Here is a 21,828-nt window from a genome sequence, read left to right as displayed (position 1 = left end):
TGGCCCGACGACCACCACGCTGTAGAAAATCGTGCAACGGCAACAGCATGATTTCTACGCTGGCTGTTCTAGTCCAGCCTACGACGCGGTAATTATGAAGTTCTACACGATGGATAAGCATAAGCGAGACACACGCGGATTGTGACGTACGTCATTAGCAACTACGTGTTACACAATCAAATACGTACATATCGCTACTTTACGTAGAGTACGTCAAAACGGCGACGGCATTTCCACTTAGGCGAACAAACGTTAAAACTTGATTAACTTGGGCGAAATTCCAAGGAACGTTTACTCCTGTTAACTCAGATTTCTCTGTTCAACTACTCACAAAACGCAGAAATGCTGTCATTAGACAATCGCCGAACGGGTTTAAAGAAAATTTGTTATATTTAACAAATAAAAGGTTATTTTACCGACTGCTGAAAACGGAGTATTGATTTAGACATTTTGGAGGTTGAAGACAGGTTTTCAAAAATTGGTGCGTTAAGAATATATAAGCGCGATGTTTACAAATGCATAATTCTGATCGAAGTAACATGGTTTAGCATCAACAGTAAGAAGTAACATCACCATATTGGAAACTGCTTCTGTTAGAATATCCGATCGCTATAAATGTGAAATGTGAGTTTGCAGATTGCGTAAAATTGTTGCAATGCTTACGGCGGTATTCTGCAAAAGCGCGAAAACATAATTTCTGTGGCATATATTACCCACCAGTGTCTAATATATCAATTTTCGTCCGCTTTGTATATAACATTTGGTGCAGTTTTAGAGAACTGTGATAAAGCTTTTTTTTTCATTACTAAGCTACAAAGTGGCAAGCTTCAGAGTTCTGCATTTTCTTTAATTTGGAATTTTCAACAACGTTAATAAAAACAACCTATGCTGGCCTACAGAAACAGAATCCGCTCGCAACGGTGGGCACATCTCAGGTTATTCTGTCGAATGCAACAATCCTAATCAAATTCCCTTCACCGAATTAGCAGAAAGCGATTTCTTTCTCATGTGCTTAAACAGAAGCCTCTAAGGAAGAGCATCTTTCAAGGGGCATAACATATTTTAAATACTTTGCAGCAGTATGAGATTATGCTTCTGCAATACCAAAAAAGAAGGAAGAAGAAAAAACGCCCTCTTAGCGTGACGGGAGGCTTACCATGAAAAGAGCGGTGCGTTGAAGGACCCGCCCCAGCTCCTCGTGATATCACACATTTTCACAGCGTCTGCTCAAGCCTAATTCCTCATCGGTAAATATGAACGAAAGTGGCGTTCTATAAGAGCCAAAGAATGAGCTGCAGCTAGTTTCCAGAACTTCTACTGAGACACAACGGCCCATACACGAGGAGATGTTTTGAAATCCGCGAGGTCACACTGACACACCAGCGATGGGGTTTCGGCGCGAAATTAAAACAAACAAAAATAAAGAGAATCGAAGTTTGCCCCCACGTTTTTTCTTCTATTAATCAACCTATCACCACGAAATTAACGAAAATGGAGTTCTTAAACGATATTTTATTACTCTAAGTGTTTCTCTTTCCTGTTCCTTTACGTAACCTTAAGTAACCTAAGTACTTGCCTCCCCTTGGGCACCCTTCAGCATTCAACTCACCTGGTCGCTCTTTGGGAACGCCCTGAGCAGGAGCTGGATGCGGACAATCAGGAAGTTGAGCGCTTGCTGAGCGTTGTCGTCGGTTGCTCTCATAATGTGTTCGTCACTGAACGTCGCCACTTGAGAGGCTGCGTTCGAAGGAGCCAGTGAAGCAGAAGTGACTGTCTATGACTCAATCAATTCAGTAATATTCTTTTACTATTTGTTCAGATTACTTAAGACAGCGAAACTATACAAACCTGCAGATGCAGCTGCACTGGTACTCACAAACAGGTAAACTCCTTGATTTAGTAAGGCGGAGAACCCGCACAGGATTTTGCGAAATACAGCATCACTTGAGACGTGGCAGACACCAGCAGCGCTGCTAGCGACATCTCATGGTCATTTGTTCAACCAAACACATACAAAAAAAGCCATGCGTTAGATGACGTTCTCCCGCAGATGCAAAAAAACAGAAACGGGACAAAATGTTGATTACGTTGCTTCCCTCACATTTACGCAACAAGTTTGGCAGCAAATTGTAGGTCGTTGTCATAACAGTTTTCATGCGTTTTCCTTGTACTTAAAATCATGAGATGGCGCCACCAGTGCCGCTCCTTGCATCTACGTCATCAGAATGGCAGCATTCAGTGAAGCGCAATATGCACACCGACAGGCTAAAGCTACATCGTATTAATTCGCATATTTGTTCACAAAACTTACAAAGTCATTAGCGGAGGCAGTCAAGCAACTAGAACATCATGCACATATTTAGTTGCTTCAATGCATATTTATCGAGAACACTTACAATGAAATCTGCATTGAGAGCAGCGATCACTTACAGATGATTTAGGTACCTGAGCACATAACAGAGAATTTCTTCGCACTGCTTGCACGAACGAAGTATATCGTCATTGGCGAAAGTGTGACGACGATGCGCAGACAATGCAATAACGTTTCAGAAGCATAGTACATCTCTATTGGCTGATGGAGATCTGGGTCCCTTCGTGAAAACAGCAGGGAAAAGATCAGAACGAAATCCTGACAGAATTCACGAGGTGAAGTTCAGATAGCCTGATTGATAGTTTAGAAGCGACATATTAACATATAGTTAGCTCACACAGGATCGCTGACTATATGTCGCCACCCTGATTCAAAGGAGACGATATGAGCGATCATAAAACATCATCATCACCTCCGGCATTACGGAAATGTTAATAGTTCATGGAGAGGCTAAAACTATCTAGAGAGTTTCAGTCTGTGAGCAAAATTATTGCCCTTTTCAGGATACCGCGTTAGCGGTTACGTAAGCGTGAGCGGCGTGGATGGTGACACAATCTCTAGGCGCGGAGCGGAAATCACAGACGCGAAATAGCTATTGTTGCAATTACCACGTATATCTGCTCAGCTGCGGGCATAAATTTTTGGCAGCGATGCATTCACTCGAAAAACGGAAAGTTTTATCCACCCGAATGAATCACGAAGGTACAAAGCAATCGTATGCGGGTTTCTGAGAAACAAAGCTTCGCAGTTTAGGCAAAATTTGTCCTAGTCCGGAAGTCCACCCCTGGACTAACGCCTTTTCGAGGCGGTCGCTCCACCATCTGAGCTAACCAGGAGGCTAGCAGACCACGGCTCGAGGGGCAAACCAAATTACACTCTCGAAGTACAGGGACACTGAATATGGCAAATCAGTCCTCCGGTTACCGGTTTCCTTTGCAGCTTCGTGCGACGTTCGGAAAGATCCCTATTTTTTCCGTTTCATGAACCTTCCTCCATCTTTCGGGATTCGGCAGAACTGATTTGCCGTATCCAGCATATTCATTTAACTCAGCCTTTCTTTTTCTTTTTCTCTACGACACCAATGTAACCTGATAACACGGCCAAAGCACTCTCTCGAGAGAAGAGATAAAGATGCAGCTACCAGCTTTGTTGCTGCAGTTGAAATATCCAGTAACTTAGTATTTTGTGAAAGCTATTACGCTTAAGCACAGGCCAAAAGCTTTCGAACCGCTCTAGCGCGCACGGCACTGTCGTAGCTACAGTGCATTGGGCAACGCGGAGCAAAGCGCTTACCGTCCTTCAGCACGAGGATTCTGAGGAACGTCGAGAGGTCTTCACACACCGGGCGCTCTCGGGCGACGAGTGCGAAGGTTCCGCTTCTGTTATTGTAACATAAATAATAACGAACACGTATTTCTAATATCGAAAAGAAAGTAGGCGCACGCACTATTGTCGCGAAATAAAAATACTAAGAACAAAGAACATTCTCACATTAGTATGATAAAGCATTCTTTTAGAAACTCCGCTTTATCTAATTTAGTTGTAACAGATCGATTATCAGATAAGAAAATCAACGCCGAACTTCAATCCCTTAAATTTCGCGCCCGAACAGCGACGGCACGTCAGTGTGACGTCATATATTTCAAATTATTTTGTCGTACTTATGCCGGTGCGGTGCAGTAAATGTTCTCGAAACTCTGAAACTTCAGCCTAGGGCTAGTTTAGAACACAGTGCAGTCACCTACTTCTCGGCCGTCCATCTCCGCTTTCCTTTCCTTGGTAGACATTTTGTAACCCTAACAAACCACGGCTTATCAGCCCTATGCATTACGTACCTACTCGGACTGCGTATCTTTACCTTAATGTCAATGAAATCATCGGCTGCTATGGTGCTAACTCTAATCCACATTGCCGTCTTCCGGTCTCTTAATGTTACGCCCAGTATCTTTCATTTATACGCTCATTTCGTGGCCCTTAACTTCCTCTCAAGCTACATACCACATACATACTAAGCTTTTAGCTTCTGCCCTGTGTGGTCTCTCAGTAGTGGCCCTTAAACACGCTGCATATCCCGTACTTTGCGATGTCGCTGTTTCTTACGTATTTCAGCGGAAAGAAGCAGCTGGCTTTTCGCAAATCAATGCTGTGCAACTGGAGCTTAGCCCGCTTCCATAATTCGAAAACCAGAACTGCTCGCTTTACCAGAGTCTCTACGCGGTGAATGACGCGGCTCATGACGATCATCTAGCGATGTTGTAAGCCCACTTTGCGATTTGAAATACGGCGACGAAACACAGACGTCGACATTTTGTGAGTATATACGTACGGAGTGAGGTCATGATCTTCGCAAAGCTTCGCCTTCACGGCATATAACGGGTCCTGCTTGCTCACACCTAGAACAAGCAGAGAAAAAAGAACAAGGAGACAGTTGTCTTGAACGATTAAAGACTGCTAGCATAGAACGGTGATGAACAGCTTTCCGACTCGAACATGCTCCCCGAAAGCATGACAAGAATAATGGACGCGGTAATTATTACAACCTGGGAGAAATGAAGAAAAATAGAAGAGGAAAAAGGTAATTTCAGCTATTTCTCCCCCTTTGATCAATAACTGCGACAGCAGTAGAATTTCACCGCACACAGCAACATATTTTGCTACTGTTGTCGTTGTTGTTGCTGCTGTAGCATCAAAGGAAATTGCTTCTTTTCGACGCACCCAACATCTACCAGGAATAGCCTGGTACGGTATCGCCTGTTGTGACACCGGAAACACCTCACAGGCGCCAATATACTTTCGATTTCACGGAGCGCATGCGTCAGTGCAAATCGTTCAGCGCCAAACGTGTGCGATAATGCAGTGGCCAGCACGCCCAATTACAAATTTGCACATTACCGCAGGAACAAGAATTCGAATCCCAATGGGAACTGCACGGTGGGCAAGGCGTTATCTACCTCGCCGCAGGGTGAAGGGAAATATTCGGGAGCCGGCTTGTAAGCTCTAGTATGCAGACTGCGAATCTGCCTACATCGGAAAGAGGGGAAAACTACAGAAAGTCATTAAAAAGTGCCACAAACCATGTCGACGACGTTGGCACTTTGCGTCAAATACCATCTCAAAACACGGGCCACGTCGTAGTAAACTCGGACAAAGGGACGAAACCCGGTGTTAATATTACCGAAACAAGCGCATCAGCAAAGTTCCGTCTGGAATCGTCTGGTGGGCCCTCATAAAAAAAAGTTCCTACGCTGGATATTTTTCCTGAGGGCAAATTCCAACCAATCCTCAAGCTGGACTTGCCATAAGCGAAGGCAGACGCTCCATGGCACAGGTGGCACGCGAACAAAAAGCTTTCTAAATTCTGGCCTTGGTTGTCCAAACCACAGCAACCGTTACCAAAGCGCACAAAAATTTCGAGAGCGCGAAATGTGGATCCTTTGGCTGGATGCTCAAGCGTGCATAAGTGAATCTTTTAACCGATACACTGTAAACAAAAGTTTGCGGCACAGTCCCGGGTCATCATCTGGGTTCTCAACATTTATCAGCCCCTAGCTTACTAGTAATACTTCTTACGTCATACAAGGCGTAGCTCTGTCGAACCTTCGATAACATCAGAAACATGCTCAAATCATATTCACGAAAATCGCTTCATTAAGATCCATGGACAAGTCCCTTCTTGTGAATGCTCATTTATTCTGGTCTGATGGTTTCTGGAGTAATCGTAATTCTTTACAAGCAACGCCCAACACGCACACACACATGCACGCACACACGAACGCACACACACACACATTCAAATACCAGAAAAATCGAAGCTGTTTCCGAGCGACTCTATTCATTAAATAACGTAAACCGGTTGCTTCACGTGGGTGACTTTCCTTAAAATCTCCCGAATATCCATATGCTGCAGCATTCCGACATCAGCTGCTCACAACGCTCACTAAAAATTCAAATTTCAGTCTTGGAACAATCACCCTTATAACTGTTAACTTTCACAACGCGGCCAATCATTTACCTGCAACATTTTACCGGCTCAAATTCAAGTTTATTAGGGTAGAATGGGTTTCTGCATACGTATATCTACCTCCTTTGGTGATGTAACACTTTTTGACTCGTTGACAACGTATAGAATAGTACTTCACTCTTATAGTGAGGCCTAGGTTCTGTACTCCCTCCTCAAGCAGTGCTCATATACGGAGCCTGGGAGTTCCATTGAACAAACAAAAAGACAAAAAATAAAACGCCCCAATAAAAACAACACAGCCCGCCTAAGGAACATTGCGTGGCTGAGAAAGCACGCGAACAGTCGTGGCATAATTCATCTCAATCCGTCACAAAGTTGCGATTTGAGAGGCCGATTTAAAATGCACCGTATAAACGCCTGGAAATATAAATTGGGCGGGGGGGGGGTAGGGGGGTAGGCTTCAATACGCTGTGGCAGACTGCAGTGAAACCTGCTTTTACTTCATTTCTCTTATATACCCGTTTTTTTCACAGTTCGGACCACACTGAAAGTAGTTTGAAATATCAAATTCCCTCCAGAAGGCTTAAACGCCTACGGTGTCGATATCCAGCCGACACCTCAGGCATTTCGCAACAGCGCCCACGGTAAAATCTCGAGCTCTCCGCTGAAATACATCGCAGACGGCGGGCCCCAGAAACTGCTGACCTGCCCGGTGTAATAGGCATAGCAGGCTTAGTTCTTCGGTTCTTCCGTTATTTCCTGTTTTGCAGTTACTGTTGTTGTTCTTGTGGCTTTTGTCCTTACTTCTCAGCTCTATTACTCTACCCACAGCTACCGTTACGTCTGACACCATCCCTGTTTCTTTATGCCCTCTCATATTTCTTCTAACACGTTGCGCAACTATCGAGCCAATTTCGCTGGTGTCGGGTTCTCAAGCCTATAGCACAGGAGCTGACCGCACACGACAGCGAGTTTCGATGGACACCCGTCTCCTTGAAACCACTTTGCGTGCACACGCCGGACGGGTCAGATCAACTTTCAATTTTTCTCTTCTTATCTCAGATTGTTTATTATGAAAACAGAAAAGGAGCACGTGACGCGAAAACAAAATAAGAACATAAAAAGAGATGCGAAGCGGTAAAGCCTAATCTCAATCGGCTTTCTTGAAACTTACGAGAACGACCGCTGTCCATAGCTACGTACCGCGGGATCGTTCTTTGCTTTGGTCATTATTCTTCTTTAGGTCTTTTTTTTTTGCTTTCGTGCCGTAAACGAAAGAGAAATGAATAGCAAATGGGAGAACGACAAGACGAAGTGAAAACACGGCTGATATCTCGTGCGGTCGCTGCGACCGACAAGCAACGTTCGTCCTGTCATCTTTCAAGTGTGTTGAAGTGACAAAACCCGAGCAACTGTAATCTTCACTCACATCGCACGACGTTTCTGTGCGCCCCATACGCTCTCAGTTACTGCTGCCAGCTTACTAAAACGGTATTTCCGTTTTTTTTTTACTCTTTCCTGTGCTATTGAGAACTATATGCAGTGTATTGCTAATTTTACGGCCTTTTTTTTTATTAAGTTTACATATTGCTGCTGTGCGGCTGGGTATTCGGGCATTTTGCTGGGCAACAGACAGATTTCATGTGCTTAAGCCACTGTGGCTTAGATGATGCCGTCTTGTTCATTTTCATACATGGGGCAGAATAACGCTTATTACTGTTACTTCAAATTTTACGACATTCAAGCTTGAGCCTCACCAAGAAAATAAAATGAAAATAAACGCGGAATACTTAACGCAATTTTTACGTCGAGAGCTCTTGCACTAACAACTCGACCGTATTAGTACTTTGAGAACACGTAATAAGAGCAATGCAAATTTCTAATGTAACAAAATAAGGGTTACCTTTGTTTCTGTTTAAAGTACTGATCATGGTTTTCCCTAGTCGCGAACATGTAATGACACGCACGCGACAATGTATGCATGTAATTTTTCTCGTGATTGGTGGCTAGCAACTTAAACGCCTACCGCCTCGAACGTCTAAGTCTAATGCTGCGGTTGTATTGTTGCATCTCTTTTCTTTCTTTCTTGTGCTATCTTAATTGCTCGGTAGATATCATATTTTCCCTAATCACATTTTTGTACACTGTACGAAAACATCATAAAAATGCGCCATATCGAAAACCAAAGGACTGTTCCTGCGAACTTCAAGTAGCAAACGTTAGTTGTGTGTGTGTGTGTGTTCTTTTTTTCTTTTTGCCTTGTCCGTAAACCTAAACGCCTATTGCCGTTCGTGGATTGCCGAGTTACAGGAGAGGGGCGGGGTGACGAGAACGCTGATAGCGACAGCTTGTGTCGCGGTGTTTAATCAAGGAGCACACAAAGCTGAAACTGCATGCGGCCCGCCATACTCTAAACTGCCTGTGCAAGGCGTTAGTGGAGACATAATCGTTAACGAGCTGTCTTTTTGTCTAATTATTCATTTTGTCTAATTTGTCATTGTGCTAATTAGATACCTTTGACGACAACAATACGGCCGCACGCAAACGTTTCAACCGCATTTTAATTGGCCAAAGCCTCACAAGAAGTCTACACTGCCGTCCACTGTTCCGGTATACCAGGTAATCTGTAACACACTAAGATGTTTACGCGCAGGCTAAAATTCTGTACAGCCAGGCTGAGTAGTTTCGCCGGCTGTTATAATCAAACGACAGGGGGCTTAAGGTGCTTCACGGAAGACAAGGGGCTGAGGTGCACTGTAAAATAATTTGCACCTTTAGAAGTAAATAATTGTCCAAATCGACCTACAAATGGTATCCTTACACCCTTTCTGAGTGTAAGGGTGGCTTAGAGGCAAATCTAGATCCTCATTCACTTTTAAGTGTGTCGATTAATTTACACTGTGGGGTGCCTCGAGAACGCCTAGCGACAGACGCATACGCTCCAGCTATCCATCTTATAATCCGGCTGCTTCGATGCTGAACCCCCCCCCCCCTCTCCCCTACCTATATCGTGTTTCGTCGATTGCAGCTTTTCCCGGGACACATATTGAGCCTCTCAAAAATAATAAATAAAGAAGTGGGAGAATACTTAAGAGGGCGAGAATAAAGCCACGAAGACCAACACGTGTGTGCGTGCAATAAGATGAAGCGTCGGGTAACGCGAGTCACGTGATGCCGCAGAACAGTCAGTTTGGAACCTGAGACGCGGCAGTCAGCTTGTACGCGGCGAGCGCTATAGCACTCGGAACCCGAGACACACGACCCACCGCTTCGCAAGCGAAGCCCCAGGCCTCCTTCGACGACGCGACATCGCCATGGCGAATCCATAGGATACCCAAGAGAGAGAGAGAGATGCAAATGAGAGAAAGGCCGGGGGGTTAACCAGAGTTAAAGCGTCCGGTTTGCTACCCGGCACTAGGAGAAGGGAAAGGGGAAGCAAAGAGGGAAAGAAGAGTGTGACAAAAATAAAATATTTAAGGAAATGAAAAGGGACGGAATGGGATCATTATAGTCTTTCTAATATGTGACTGCCACGTAAAAAGGTCAACAAAGCCTTGACCGACTTTCGGTGCGACGACAGTTCATGTCGGCATCCCAACAATGACTGTTCGGAAAGTGGCCTGGTCGTCAAGGCCTGCCAACGCTAGTGACAGCCGCTGCGCGCTGTTAGGATAGCCAAAAGGAGTAATGCTCTGTGCATGGCGTGCATTCTTTTGTTGTATTCGTATTTGTCCCTGGGGGCGTCTGTGGTTGGCTACGTGAGAAGTTTGCAGTTGAAATTTGTACTGGGCTACGTGGGCAGTTGTATTTGATATTTGAAATATTGAATTTCGCTATGCAGCATGTGGCATTCGGCTACGTGGAAATAAGGATTCCGCGATGAGGAAAATATTATTTGCGTATGTGGATAAACTTGTACTACTTGTTAATGTGGAAATTCATATTTGACTATTCGTAATATTTATCCACTATGTGGTAATTTGTGTGCGGCTATCGGGATATTTGTTGTTTACTGTTCGAACACTTCTGGTCTTAAATGCACAAAGGCGTTACGGCTATTTGTAAATTTGTATTTCGTCATGCGGTAGTTTGCGTTTGGCTATTGGCAAATGCGTCTTAGCTATGCCGAAACTTGTATGGGGCTATAAAGATATTTCTATTTTGCATTTTTCAGAATGTTCGGCAATGCATACTGTTGTTAGAGCTTTGCGCAAATTTGTATTTTCTGTTTAGAAATACGTGTCCCTCTTTTACAAATATTTGTATCTGACTATCTACACATCTGCATTTGGACATGCGGAAATATGCATTTGCCCTATGAGAAAGGGCAGCGGCATGAATACTGTCGTAAACAAAATTAGAACAAAAAAATGGAAAGAAAGCGGGATAGTACTAACTAGAACGCTTTATTCCGTTATTGTGAGCACAAGACATTTCGCGCCTTAAAGATGTATGCTATCGTAGACGCATACTGCAACGCCGAAAAGCGGAAAAATGGCGGGCGTCGGCGCCTGCAGCTGCGTTTAACCAATTTACGTAGAAATTTCATTCGTGCTTTCAATTATACGATCTTTTTTTGAAGCAAGGAAGGTTGTAATGGTAGCGGCGCCTGCAGAAACAGAAGCCATGTCCACATCGCAGGACCTTACGCTCAATAAAGAGCCCGACACAATAAAAACGACGGATTTACAACAGCCACTGGTGCTGTTTTCCTTAGGTACAGGTGCTCCGCCCGTGCCGCGCGCAGCGCTAGCTTTGTTTTGCTTGGTTGTTGACCTTCGTTGTCACCGTCACTATGATTACACGATACCTGACGTCCGTATTTATCCTGCCAAGTTAAATAAAGGCTCTCCATTTGCCATTGCTTTGTCAGCGCTCAAAGGCCGCACAGCAAGCAACGAATTCTATCATATTTCTATTTTTTTTTTGCCTTTCATTTTCTCGTTATCGGCGAAATGAGGCATCTCGCAACGTACACAGCTTGCGATTTCCTGAGAAAAATAAAAGGGGAATATAAAGAAACGACGGAGTTTAACGATTCCTCCGCTTTATGTTGCGTTGTTGTTGGAGAGAGTTATAGTACATGCGCAGAACAATATCGTCGCTTCCTTTTGCCTCGTCTGCGACTACGGAACTGAGCTCATTGAGTCCGAGACCACAACATGGCCCTCACGTCTCTGGAACTGGTCCACTCCAGCAGAGCGCCTCCGCTTCATGCTCCAGCGACCGCTAGTGACCTCCAGCGACCCCTAACGTTCAGGGAATTTGGCAACCACAGAGCAACAGATGACGGATGACCAGCGGCAACGCAGCTCGGTGCAACAGCCGTTCCTACAATTAGAGATCAGCTCATTCTCCTCGTGAGGTTGCTTCGTGACGCGCATAACATCGTGTCCATCCGGTAGTTATTGCTAGATATGTACTCCGAAATACACCGCGAAACGATACACGCTACCGCTGCCGTATTGACTCGTGTAAGGGCCGCATTTTTTTTCACAATTTTGACGAGGTGCGCCCTACGGCACCCAACCTTTCTTGGTCAAAATGGTGCATGTGCAGCCGGTGACTACTGAACGCCACGGAACCCTGGATGTACCACTGCACCAGATCCGGCTGTACCACTGTACCGCGCCTGTACTGCGCGCTGACCTGGTACCGGAAGTACCAGGTCAGCGCGCAGCCCTCGCCATCTAGTAGCGGCACGCGGAAGTACGCTGCGGGCGAAAATTTGCCGGCGCACGCACGCGGCATCGGGGCACCAAACGCGATTGCTTCTCCAACGGAATATTTGTTTTTTCAAATTTTGGACTGCCAATTTGGGGGTGCGGCCCTTACACGGGTGCGGCCCTAACACGAGCCTATACGGCATTCATCATGTTTTTTCGTTGGAACGTGGGAGATGTACTGTGCGTTTGGATGAAAAAAAATTGGCTGAAGGTTTAGCTTGGTTAAGCCTGGAAGATTGCGAAAGCAATACACTTGGCTGCGCGTTGGTGCCGCTGATGGTGTGGACATGGTTGCCCTTTGTTAAACTTATGGCTATACATCCTCCAACATAGCGCAAGGCAGCGCGCCGACCACTGCAAGGAGCCGAGCTGTAACCCCATTTATCCTCCTAGCGTGACGTCACACCAGCGAGCGCCCTCTCTCGGTAGCACCGCAGTAGCGGCGCGCAAGGCATCGCCTCCACTATCGATGCCGTGAGCTGGGGCCCCGTCTCTCGGTCTGGCATGACGTCACACGGTCACGTGACGCGCAGCTGCATAAGAGCCGCCACGACCACCGATGGGCCGAAAGTGCGAGCAGTATTGCTTTCGCAATAAAAAACAACGACGAATCCAAGTGGACGCACTGACACGCAACGCTTAATCGACTCTGCGGCGGAGCCAGGGCAGCGTTTTGTCTTCTTGCTGGCACGAGCGTTGCACACCTAAACACTGGCACTTTTGCTCCGTGGCCGCACGCATAATACACCATAGTGCAGACAGTGCTCTGGGCGAAACAGAATGTAAACGTAGAGCTACGAACGACCGCTGTTTTAGAGCGCAGCTCTTTGGCGTCCGTTCCTGGGTTTCGCGTCGTCGTCGGCGTCGTCGTCGGCCTCGTAACCAGCTCCGCCCCCCTTTCATTCCCCCAGCGCTAGCAGCGACCGACTGATACCGCTGGATGCCGCTGACGCCGCTAGAGAGTCAAGATAACGTGACTGCATAGAACACCGTCGCCGCCATGCAGAAAGAGGAGGAAAGGGTCCCCCCCCCCTGTTCTTGTGTGGCGGATAGCTGGGGTTGACTCACTATCGCCATCAGCGGCATCAGTCAGTCGCTGCTATCTCTTCCCTCCTCCCTTTATCGTGTTGTCCGCTTGCTGCGCGCGCTTCTGCCCCCCTCGTTTGCCGCTGGGTGTACACGCCGCCCCCCTCCGCTTCCGCTTACTGCTGGTTGCTCTCGACGGCGGCGATGAGCCTCCGCTTCGGCGGCGCGAACTGCAGGGTCTTCTCGGCGGCGGCGATGAGCTTCTGCTTCAGCCTCGCTTACTGCTGGTTGCTCTCGACGGCGGCGATGAGCCTCCGCTTCGGCGGCGCGAACGGCAGGGTCTTCTCGGCGGCGGCGCTTAGCCTCTGCTTCCCCCACGGCTGTGACAACCTCGCGAGGCACTTGTATAGATCTCGTCTTTGAGAATCAAGCATTGGTGTACCAAGTCGAACATATATCAGTCTATTTCTCCGACCACAAAGCTTCCTTCATGACTGTCAAGAACTGTTAGTGCAGTCTTTGTTAAAGGAATACGTGTGAAAAATAAAAAAAAATTATGTGATAGCGCATACATGTGTTGCTCGATTTCTTTGCCTCAATCTATCCAAAAGGTGAAACAGCTTATTTGCTGCGCTCAAATTTCGCATTAGGAAGTAACGTAATCGTCGGTAATTTTTTTTTTCCTTCGCTCTCAACCAAGGAGGTTTATAGTTAATAGGAATAAAATACAGAACGCCGACCAAAATTTGGCTCTTATTACGCCGTTACTTTTAGATGAGACGAGAGTTCGTCAAACTATTAATTTCAGGATTAAAATTACTTTTTCTTTAAAACCTCCTTGCTCTTAATTCGTGCGTCATCGAGGTGCGACGCCAGCAGCTATCCTCCCGGGCAAGCGTTGTGAGACGCCTGGTAGCTGCCGGGGCACTGTTTCTTCTGCGTAGCAGCAGTTAGCTCACTTAGTGCCTCACGCCATCATGGTGCCCGCTCGCTGCATATAGTCAAAACACCTTTCGAGGATGCTACAGCACAGCGCTAAACCTTGTTGAACTGTTAAACAGCAATATGGAAAATTGCGCGAGTTGGTGAAGCTTCGTGGTAGCAGGGTGACAGACGCGGACAAAAAGAATAGAAGGGGACACAATACGGCGCCGTATAGGTCTATTCATGGTGGCTGCGTCCGTCACGCTGTGCCTACCACGTTACACAGCTTTCGATGATATTGGAAGGTTTAAACCCTTCCGGCAAAACTGCCAATTTCTCGGATTACAAAAAGATAACTTACTAGTAAAGCTGGAGATAATTTTCTATATAGAGTCATTTCAACTCCTGTCTCAACAAAACTGCGATTATGGGAAACATTGCCTACTCCGAAGCATGGCCTCTAGCAATTGCGGGCGCCATATCTCGGAGGCTATGTCCGAAGAGCAACTCTTCGTGAAACGTAGGGGTATTTATTCAGTGCATAAAAAATTGCGAAAGAAATCCCTGAGCAAGTATATATGGCGAGAATGCACTGACAGAACACGTACAGGGTTACCTATTCACAAAGCAACCACTTCATTACAACAAAGATTCAGTCTTGCTTAGTTTACAACACTCCTTCTAATCATCACGCCTAACGGACATATGTAACACCAGATTATTATTCCGCTGGTGTTCACTTCGCATATAAGTTGCAGCGAGTCCTTCTACAATTACTGAAAATGTTTCTCTTGGAGAAGACGACACGGTACGCAGACTCGCAAACATTTCAACTGCTGTCCAGAAGTCCGAGATGCAATTAGAGAACAACGAACAGTCTTCATGACGCTCACTCAACGCTATTGCAAAGGTGCAAACAGCAGTCTCGCGCGCTCTACTTTTTTCGCTCTACTCTCGTACCCTCACTATATCGAGCTTCAACTAAGTTTGGAAAAGAGTACCACTTACTACGTGGTACACATGTGTAAATAACGTCCTTCAGCATCGGCACTTCCTTCGGCAGAGGTTTTTGTTACTCTCTATCGATTTTGTGAAGAAGCTTTAAGCTCTGGGGCTATGCTGCATATTCAAACATATGTGAAGCACAGAATTTTTATCCTGAAATAACCCGCGGACCGATTTCAATGAAATATGTCGCATTTGAGAAAGAAAGTGAAATTCTAGTGACTGTTGAAGAGAAACTTTTTAGTACCTGAATTTTCTCTTTACAAATTTCCCGAAAATAGAGGTTCGAAAAAGAAATAGAAGCACGATGTTTACAAATCTGTAACTCTATACCAAGAACAAATATCTCCGTTCTGTAAACTGCATCCGTTAGAACATTCAAATAAGACCAATTTGATATATTACCTGAAAATTTTTGTGATCTTTCTAGAATACTTAGAAGAATCTTGCAAAAGCCGAACTCATGTATTAGCGGCGTATTTTAGAACCATGTATAATATATCAGCTTTGCTCTCTTTAGATCCACTACTAGACGCAATTTACAGAATTGTGATATACTTTTTCATTGCTGAGTTACATAATTGTAAACTTGATAGCACCATTTTCCGAGAATGTGGGATCTTCAAAAATTTTCATTAGAAAATCGATGGCCTAAATCAAAAATTCGACTGCAACAGTCACTAGATCTAAACATTCTTTTTCCTTTTAAATGCTAGAAACCTCATCAAATTCGGCTGTGTGGTTGCCAAGAGACGCGATGTTTCATTTCCTCAGTGGAATTTCTTTAAAAGGATATTAAAATGCATGGATAGCCTATTCTTGTGAACTGCCACGACGGTACGCTGCCGGTCAGCTCTACGGTCAGGATTGTCCTTGCGAATTAGGGCGTCTCTTTACGCAGATGACAGGGCTCCAGCGGCGACGCTAGCTGAGTACTGGTTAGTTTGGCCACTTGCCTCGAGTCGTTTTCAGTCGGACAGGGTATGGGCTGCAAACCCCGGGGTGGGCGTCTCTTACCTAACTTGATGTCGACGGCATCGTATCGGTTGTCCGGGAACACGAAACCATTGTGGATGAAGAACTCAGCGTTGGTGCGCTTCCCGTAGAAGATGGTCACCTGAAACCGGCAGGAACGAGAGCATCGAATTCTAGACCTAAACAGCCTAAAGCAACCCGTGGGTTACGAGGCCCCGCCAAGCAGTTGTGTGCGCATGTGCGTTGGCGGGGAGGGGGGGGGGGGTTGAAGGCATGAGGAAGAAAGGGTGGCTGGGCTTTTGATTATTTTCGAACGGCAATAAGGTTCCTTAACGCGCCACTTAAAGCTCGTGAGCGTTATTTTTGGAATGGAAATACGGAGCCCATGGTCGGTAGCAGAACGCCAAAGCTATTCCTTGTGAAGCCGATGTAGCAGCACAGAAGGCATACCAAGCGAGCCGGAGCGAGTGTTCAAACGTATAGCGATGTCCTGCTCCCTCCTGCGTCACTACAGAGTAACCTCCCGGCAAGCGAGATCAAAACTGGCTGTACAAAAAGCCATCTCATTACATTATTTCGGGCGTTCTGGTGTTTGCGACCCTAATGAAAAATCCATATGTCCCATAACTCCCATATCCAATAATCCGATATGAATCATATAGGATCCAATAAAAAAACCCTATATGTCATATGATGTTCTTGGATACAGTATTTGACGTCAGAATGGCTAGTGGGGCGTGTTGGTTAAACATCATCTGAAGTTAAGGCGCTAAAACGACGGTGGACGAAGAAGGAACACACACACACAGGGCGTAGTTATGGGGGATATGTTTTTCTTTTCAAGTAGCGAAGTATCCATTTTAGAATCTCTATGTCACGGACCTTCATCTAGCGGAAGCAACAAAATAAAGGAGTAGAAAATATCACATTTCTGTTTCTTGAAATCCTCACTAAGAGTACTGACATAATTATTTTCTTATAATCCTGTATGGCATTAAAGGGAAGTCCTAGGCCTCTAAACCCCGCAGAAAGATAGTGACGAGCTTCAGAGGGCCGTTATTAATTAAATACAGCAGCTTTGATGCGGCGACTTTTGGTTTCATATCCAGGAGGATACCGTGTCGTGAAGTCACGACACAGTGTGCAGGAGCAGGACCTTGCGACGTGCTGACAATGCTTCCGACTCGCTCGGTCGCCTCGTATGGTGCTACTCATTGCGATGCCACGTGACCACGTACTGTGTCGTGAGTATGCTCCTGGGAAACGAAAGTGGAACTGGCTGCAGAAGAGCTGTTAAATCATTTACGGCGCTCTGATGCTTGTCACAATTTTTCCTAGAGTGTAGAGCCCTAGAATCTTTACGCAAAAAGATGAACAGTCAAAAATATCATGTCCGTGACCCTTTACGCGTACTTCGCAACGCATACGCAAGCGGCGGGGTGACGAAACACGGGAGGGTTGTCATACTGCTTTATACAGTCATAAATGCACTTGAGGACGCAAAAGAAAGTATCCCGTGCGATAAAAAATACAGCCACAGGCAGTCATAATGCACACAGTTCGGCATAATGACTGTAACTGTGCTTGTTGCTATCATTAGGGGTCTCTAAACTAAGAGCGGGGATGTTATTCTGGTTATAGTCAAATTCCGCCGTGCTGTCAAATACTTCGAGGCGACCTCCACAGGCCGTAAAGCAGACACAGCGCCAATCAGAACGGACAAGATGGCGGATTCACGACAAGACCGCGGAATTTGAGAATGTCCACAGTACCACCCCACGGTCGCTATGCACAGGAAGGCCCGTGTTCGGCGAAGCTGGTGATCTTCATGAGCTCCGACGATGCACCTCTGATGAACGAACTAATCGCGTGGAGACGTGAAATGTAAGCCCACGAGGGATGCGTCGAGCTTTATTAGCTAACATCACTACGACTTCACGTGATGGGTTGTTGGCGAAGACGGACTCACGTGGCGAAGACGGACTCAAGTGGCGAAGACGGACTCAAGTGGCGAAGACGGACTCAAGTGGCCAAGACGGACTCACGTGGCCAAGACGGACTCAAGTGGCGAAAACGGACTCAAGTGGCGAAAACGGACTCACGTGGCGAAAACGGACTCACGTGGCGAAGATGGACTCACGTGGCGAAGACAGACTCAAGTGGCGAAAACGCGGGACGCCTTCTTTCACCTGTTCCTCGTTCCAACGAGTGCACATTCCCAGCAAGAATCTTTAAGAAGTAGTTTCGTGTAATTTCTATCCCACGTTTTGTGCAGTTCTTGCAAAGGTTTAAATCGTTTAATATGTGAAGTGAACGTGCTCAGCAATAGCTCGTAATTAATGAAGATAAAGCTTGTGCACTAGGGGAACGCGATGATGCAGCACACGCTCTTGCACGACACGCACAATGCACCGTGCTTGCTTTGGGAGTGGACATATGCAAATTTTGTGTCTCAAGGCGAAACGATAGAATTCGCTCGAAAGAGGGCTTCAAACTCGAGAAACACTGACGCCTTCAACAACAACCCGCAAGAAATTTCACCACGCGCTGCCAGCTCTCGCCTAGACATGCACACGACGTCGAGGCAACGTCCCCGACACCAAACAAATGAGCATCCCAGGCTGTCCTGAAAAAAAAAAACTTATGGCTCCTCAACTGAAGAGTCAAGCTGACTGTCATCCTCGTCATCGCTCCCTTATACACAGCATTCACAGCTCGGGGCGGCAACCGAGAGAGCAAACACTTGCCCGTGTTTACGAGGATGTCGCTACTCTGAAGACGGCGAAATCTGGGAGAGAAATGAGAACGGACAGCCTTTTTTTTTTGTTCAAGCTTTCAGGTACCACCCACGCTGCTGCAGCAGTCAAGCTTAGCTTCCATAAACACTTCGCCCCCGTAAATCGATGAAGTGCGGATGAAAGCTCTGGAAGCGGCTAACTTTGCGCGTCAAGCTTTCATATTCGCGCGGACTTAGAAAAACACCCGTCCTGCATGACTTCATAATACGTCAGATAGAAGCGCTGAAGGTCACTGAAGAGCGTACAATTTCATAGTGGGGTAATAATCTTTTTATGCGATTCTATCTACATTTTGAAGACAAACTGAGATTACGGGAGAGAAGGTGAAACGCGGAAATGTTGTTTACTAAAATTTCGCGCGCGCACCAGGATGCCGCTGACGTCATGCTCAGGACAAACATTGAAAGGTACCTTCGCATATACTGCTCCATTTTTCTATGCGATGAATGCCCAGCAAGGTTGCTAGGGTTACTTTTAAATCATTATCGCATACAGCGTAGTTGTTCCTCGTCTATTTGTTTTGTTTTTATTATCTGATAATAAACAGTTACGAAAAGGCACAGTCAGATACGACTGCGAAAATCTCTGACGTAGCGAAAACGGGTTGCGTGAATTTCACGAGTGGCGTCAAGCTCACGCACAACCACATTCACGGCAATCCTCTGAACACACACGCGCACACAAACGCTACAGCGCTGACACGTACCTCCTCGCCAGTCTGAAAGTCCCGCATGGCATAGCAACGCAGCATGTTGGCTGACGAGTCGTAATCTGTCAATACCTGCGAAAAAGATTAGATGGATGTCCACAAAATACGACCAATCGAAGACCGATTCATTGATTGGGTTGGATGTTCTAAAGGGTTACTTATTTACTTGTTTATTTGTTGCGGTTTAAAACCAAATAGTGCGAGCACTCTGTCAAGCGCTGTAAAGAAAAAAAAGACTACGCCTATCAAGCTCTGGATAAATTAAACCCCTTGCCAGACATTGAACGGGAGGAAAAGGGGTTAACTGAGGGGCCCGATTATTATTGATCATATCATAACAAGCCAACAAAGACACCAAATACAACACAGGGGAAATTATTTGTGTTTACTAATTGAAATAAAGAAATTATAAATTAATGGAATTGAAAGTGGATGAAAAAAAAAACTTGCCGCAGGTGGGGAAATATCGCGCGTCTTCGCATTACGCGTGCGATGCTCTAACCAATTGAGCGACCGCGGCGCCGGCTTGCCATCGACTTTCTGTGGTATTAATGTGCTACTACTAGAACTAACCCTGGGAGTGTTAGCCAGCGCCACCACACACAAACCTTAGCGGCGGATGTGGAACATCCTTTCTGCTGCAGGCGTCACGAGTACGTGATCTTTTTGGGTGTAGGCAACTGGTTAATAAACCAACACGTGCTACCTGAAGGCATCAATGTTGCCGGATTCGGGAACCTCGACGCACTGAGTACTGTTACACGTGACCATTCTACTCAAAGCGCTACCCTGCTTCACGGTATCTTCGACGTGGCGCGTTCCATCGTTAAAGCGTACGTTTGGGCGAATTGGTAAGCCATATTTGAAACAGAACAGCGTGGTTTTGACGGGGACAAGGAGGGAGACACGACACGGACGAGAGCTGACTTGCAATTGAAGTTTCTTGCTTGGAACGAAGAATATAATACAGCTCCAACCAACAGGAGAAACCAAAAAACATACATATATTCACAGTGAATCATACATGCAGCACTGAAAAAGGGAGATAACGGTAATCATCATATCCCCCCCCCCGCTAAAAATGCCAGTTCTTTGGATGTAATCGATATGGAGGGGGCTACCATCGACAATTGTGAAAAGACCATATTTTTTATTATTTATTTCTCGCAAAGTTCGCAGAAAACAACTAACATCGTGTATGTACTCGGAGCGTCTACGAAGACGCGCAAACGTAACTGACTGTACAATAAATCGATATTTATTTACTCCGTAATCCGGAGCCAACACCAGAAAGTGTAAGAAACATCGGCCTATTACGTTGGCTTTCTTTAATGGAGTCTGCAACGCGTCGGAATAAAATTACGTAACTTCGACACATTTAGCAAACAGTTCAGCACGTTTAGTGACTGAAGGTGCTACGCACCGTTTCGCAAACCCGCGCACTGCAGTGAAGCCTGGGGGACGGGGGGGGGGGGTCTAACCAAATCATTAACGCAAGTCGGCAGCGTGTTTATGAGAAGGGAGCAGGAGGGCTCGCCCATTGTACGCTGCTAAAACGTCTGCGACGCTTCTATTAACTTTTCGTCGGATGTCTGGTAATCACAGGCGAACAATGAAGGACTTCTGGCTTTCCTTCCTTGCTGGCTAACAGGGAAAGTCTGTTTTGCCGCACTGCGCCCAGTTGGTGAGAGAAAGCATATTTCTCAGCCTAGCGGCTTCTATAGTGGTAACACCAGTAATGCAAAACTACTAGTAAATTGACTATCGATATTATCGTTAGTGTGTTCAATATATCAATAGTGGACTATCTATATACTACTATCGATGACGCTATATCATAAGTACTATAATAGTTTACTATAAAACTGTCGATAGTAGTTCTATCGACTGTGCTACTATAAGTTACATTACGACAGTTCGCTATTTGCAGTACTATCGATTGTTTTATAATCGTGTCAATCGACATTAGAAGAACTTTCGCGATAGCTAGCTGTCAAGGAAACCCTTACGGGGCAGCGATTACTTGCGGTAAGTAGTGTGATGTTACGTAATCGACAGCATGATCGATAGTGCGCTATCAGTACTGTTGCTTTGGCACTACCGGTAGTTTTGCATCACCCGGTGACCCAATATGGAGGCCAAGAAAGTCAACGCGGTCAAGAACGCAAAGAGTGACCCACGTTTCCTGATCTAACATACAGGTTTAGCGATGATGAACAGGCATACGAAAATCAACAAAATATCAGTGTGGAGAGCACGCGAAAAGCAGCATCACAAACGCAATGAAAGATAGGTTACGCGCAGTTAAAAATAAAAATTTGCACGTGCTCTAA

The 21,828-nt window shown here is 45.8% G+C and overlaps 1 protein-coding gene across 1 annotated transcript in view; it reads right to left on the bottom strand.

The window, feature by feature from the left end:
• The window catches only part of Setd3 (SET domain containing 3), a 102,531-nt gene that overhangs the window by 4,105 nt on the left and 76,598 nt on the right, over positions 1 to 21,828 (bottom strand). Inside the window, exons 10-14 of the mRNA XM_075675646.1 lie at positions 19,493 to 19,567; positions 16,031 to 16,130; positions 4,698 to 4,764; positions 3,665 to 3,750; positions 1,610 to 1,737 (exon numbers count right to left, since the gene is read on the bottom strand). Coding sequence (XP_075531761.1) covers positions 1,610 to 1,737; positions 3,665 to 3,750; positions 4,698 to 4,764; positions 16,031 to 16,130; positions 19,493 to 19,567 — 456 coding nt within the window. The remainder of the gene's footprint in view (positions 1 to 1,609; positions 1,738 to 3,664; positions 3,751 to 4,697; positions 4,765 to 16,030; positions 16,131 to 19,492; positions 19,568 to 21,828) is intronic.

This window comes from Dermacentor variabilis, chromosome 11 (assembly GCF_050947875.1).
Source record: "Dermacentor variabilis isolate Ectoservices chromosome 11, ASM5094787v1, whole genome shotgun sequence".
NCBI lineage: Eukaryota > Metazoa > Arthropoda > Arachnida > Ixodida > Ixodidae > Dermacentor > Dermacentor variabilis.
This window is presented reverse-complemented; position numbering and strand designations above follow the sequence as displayed.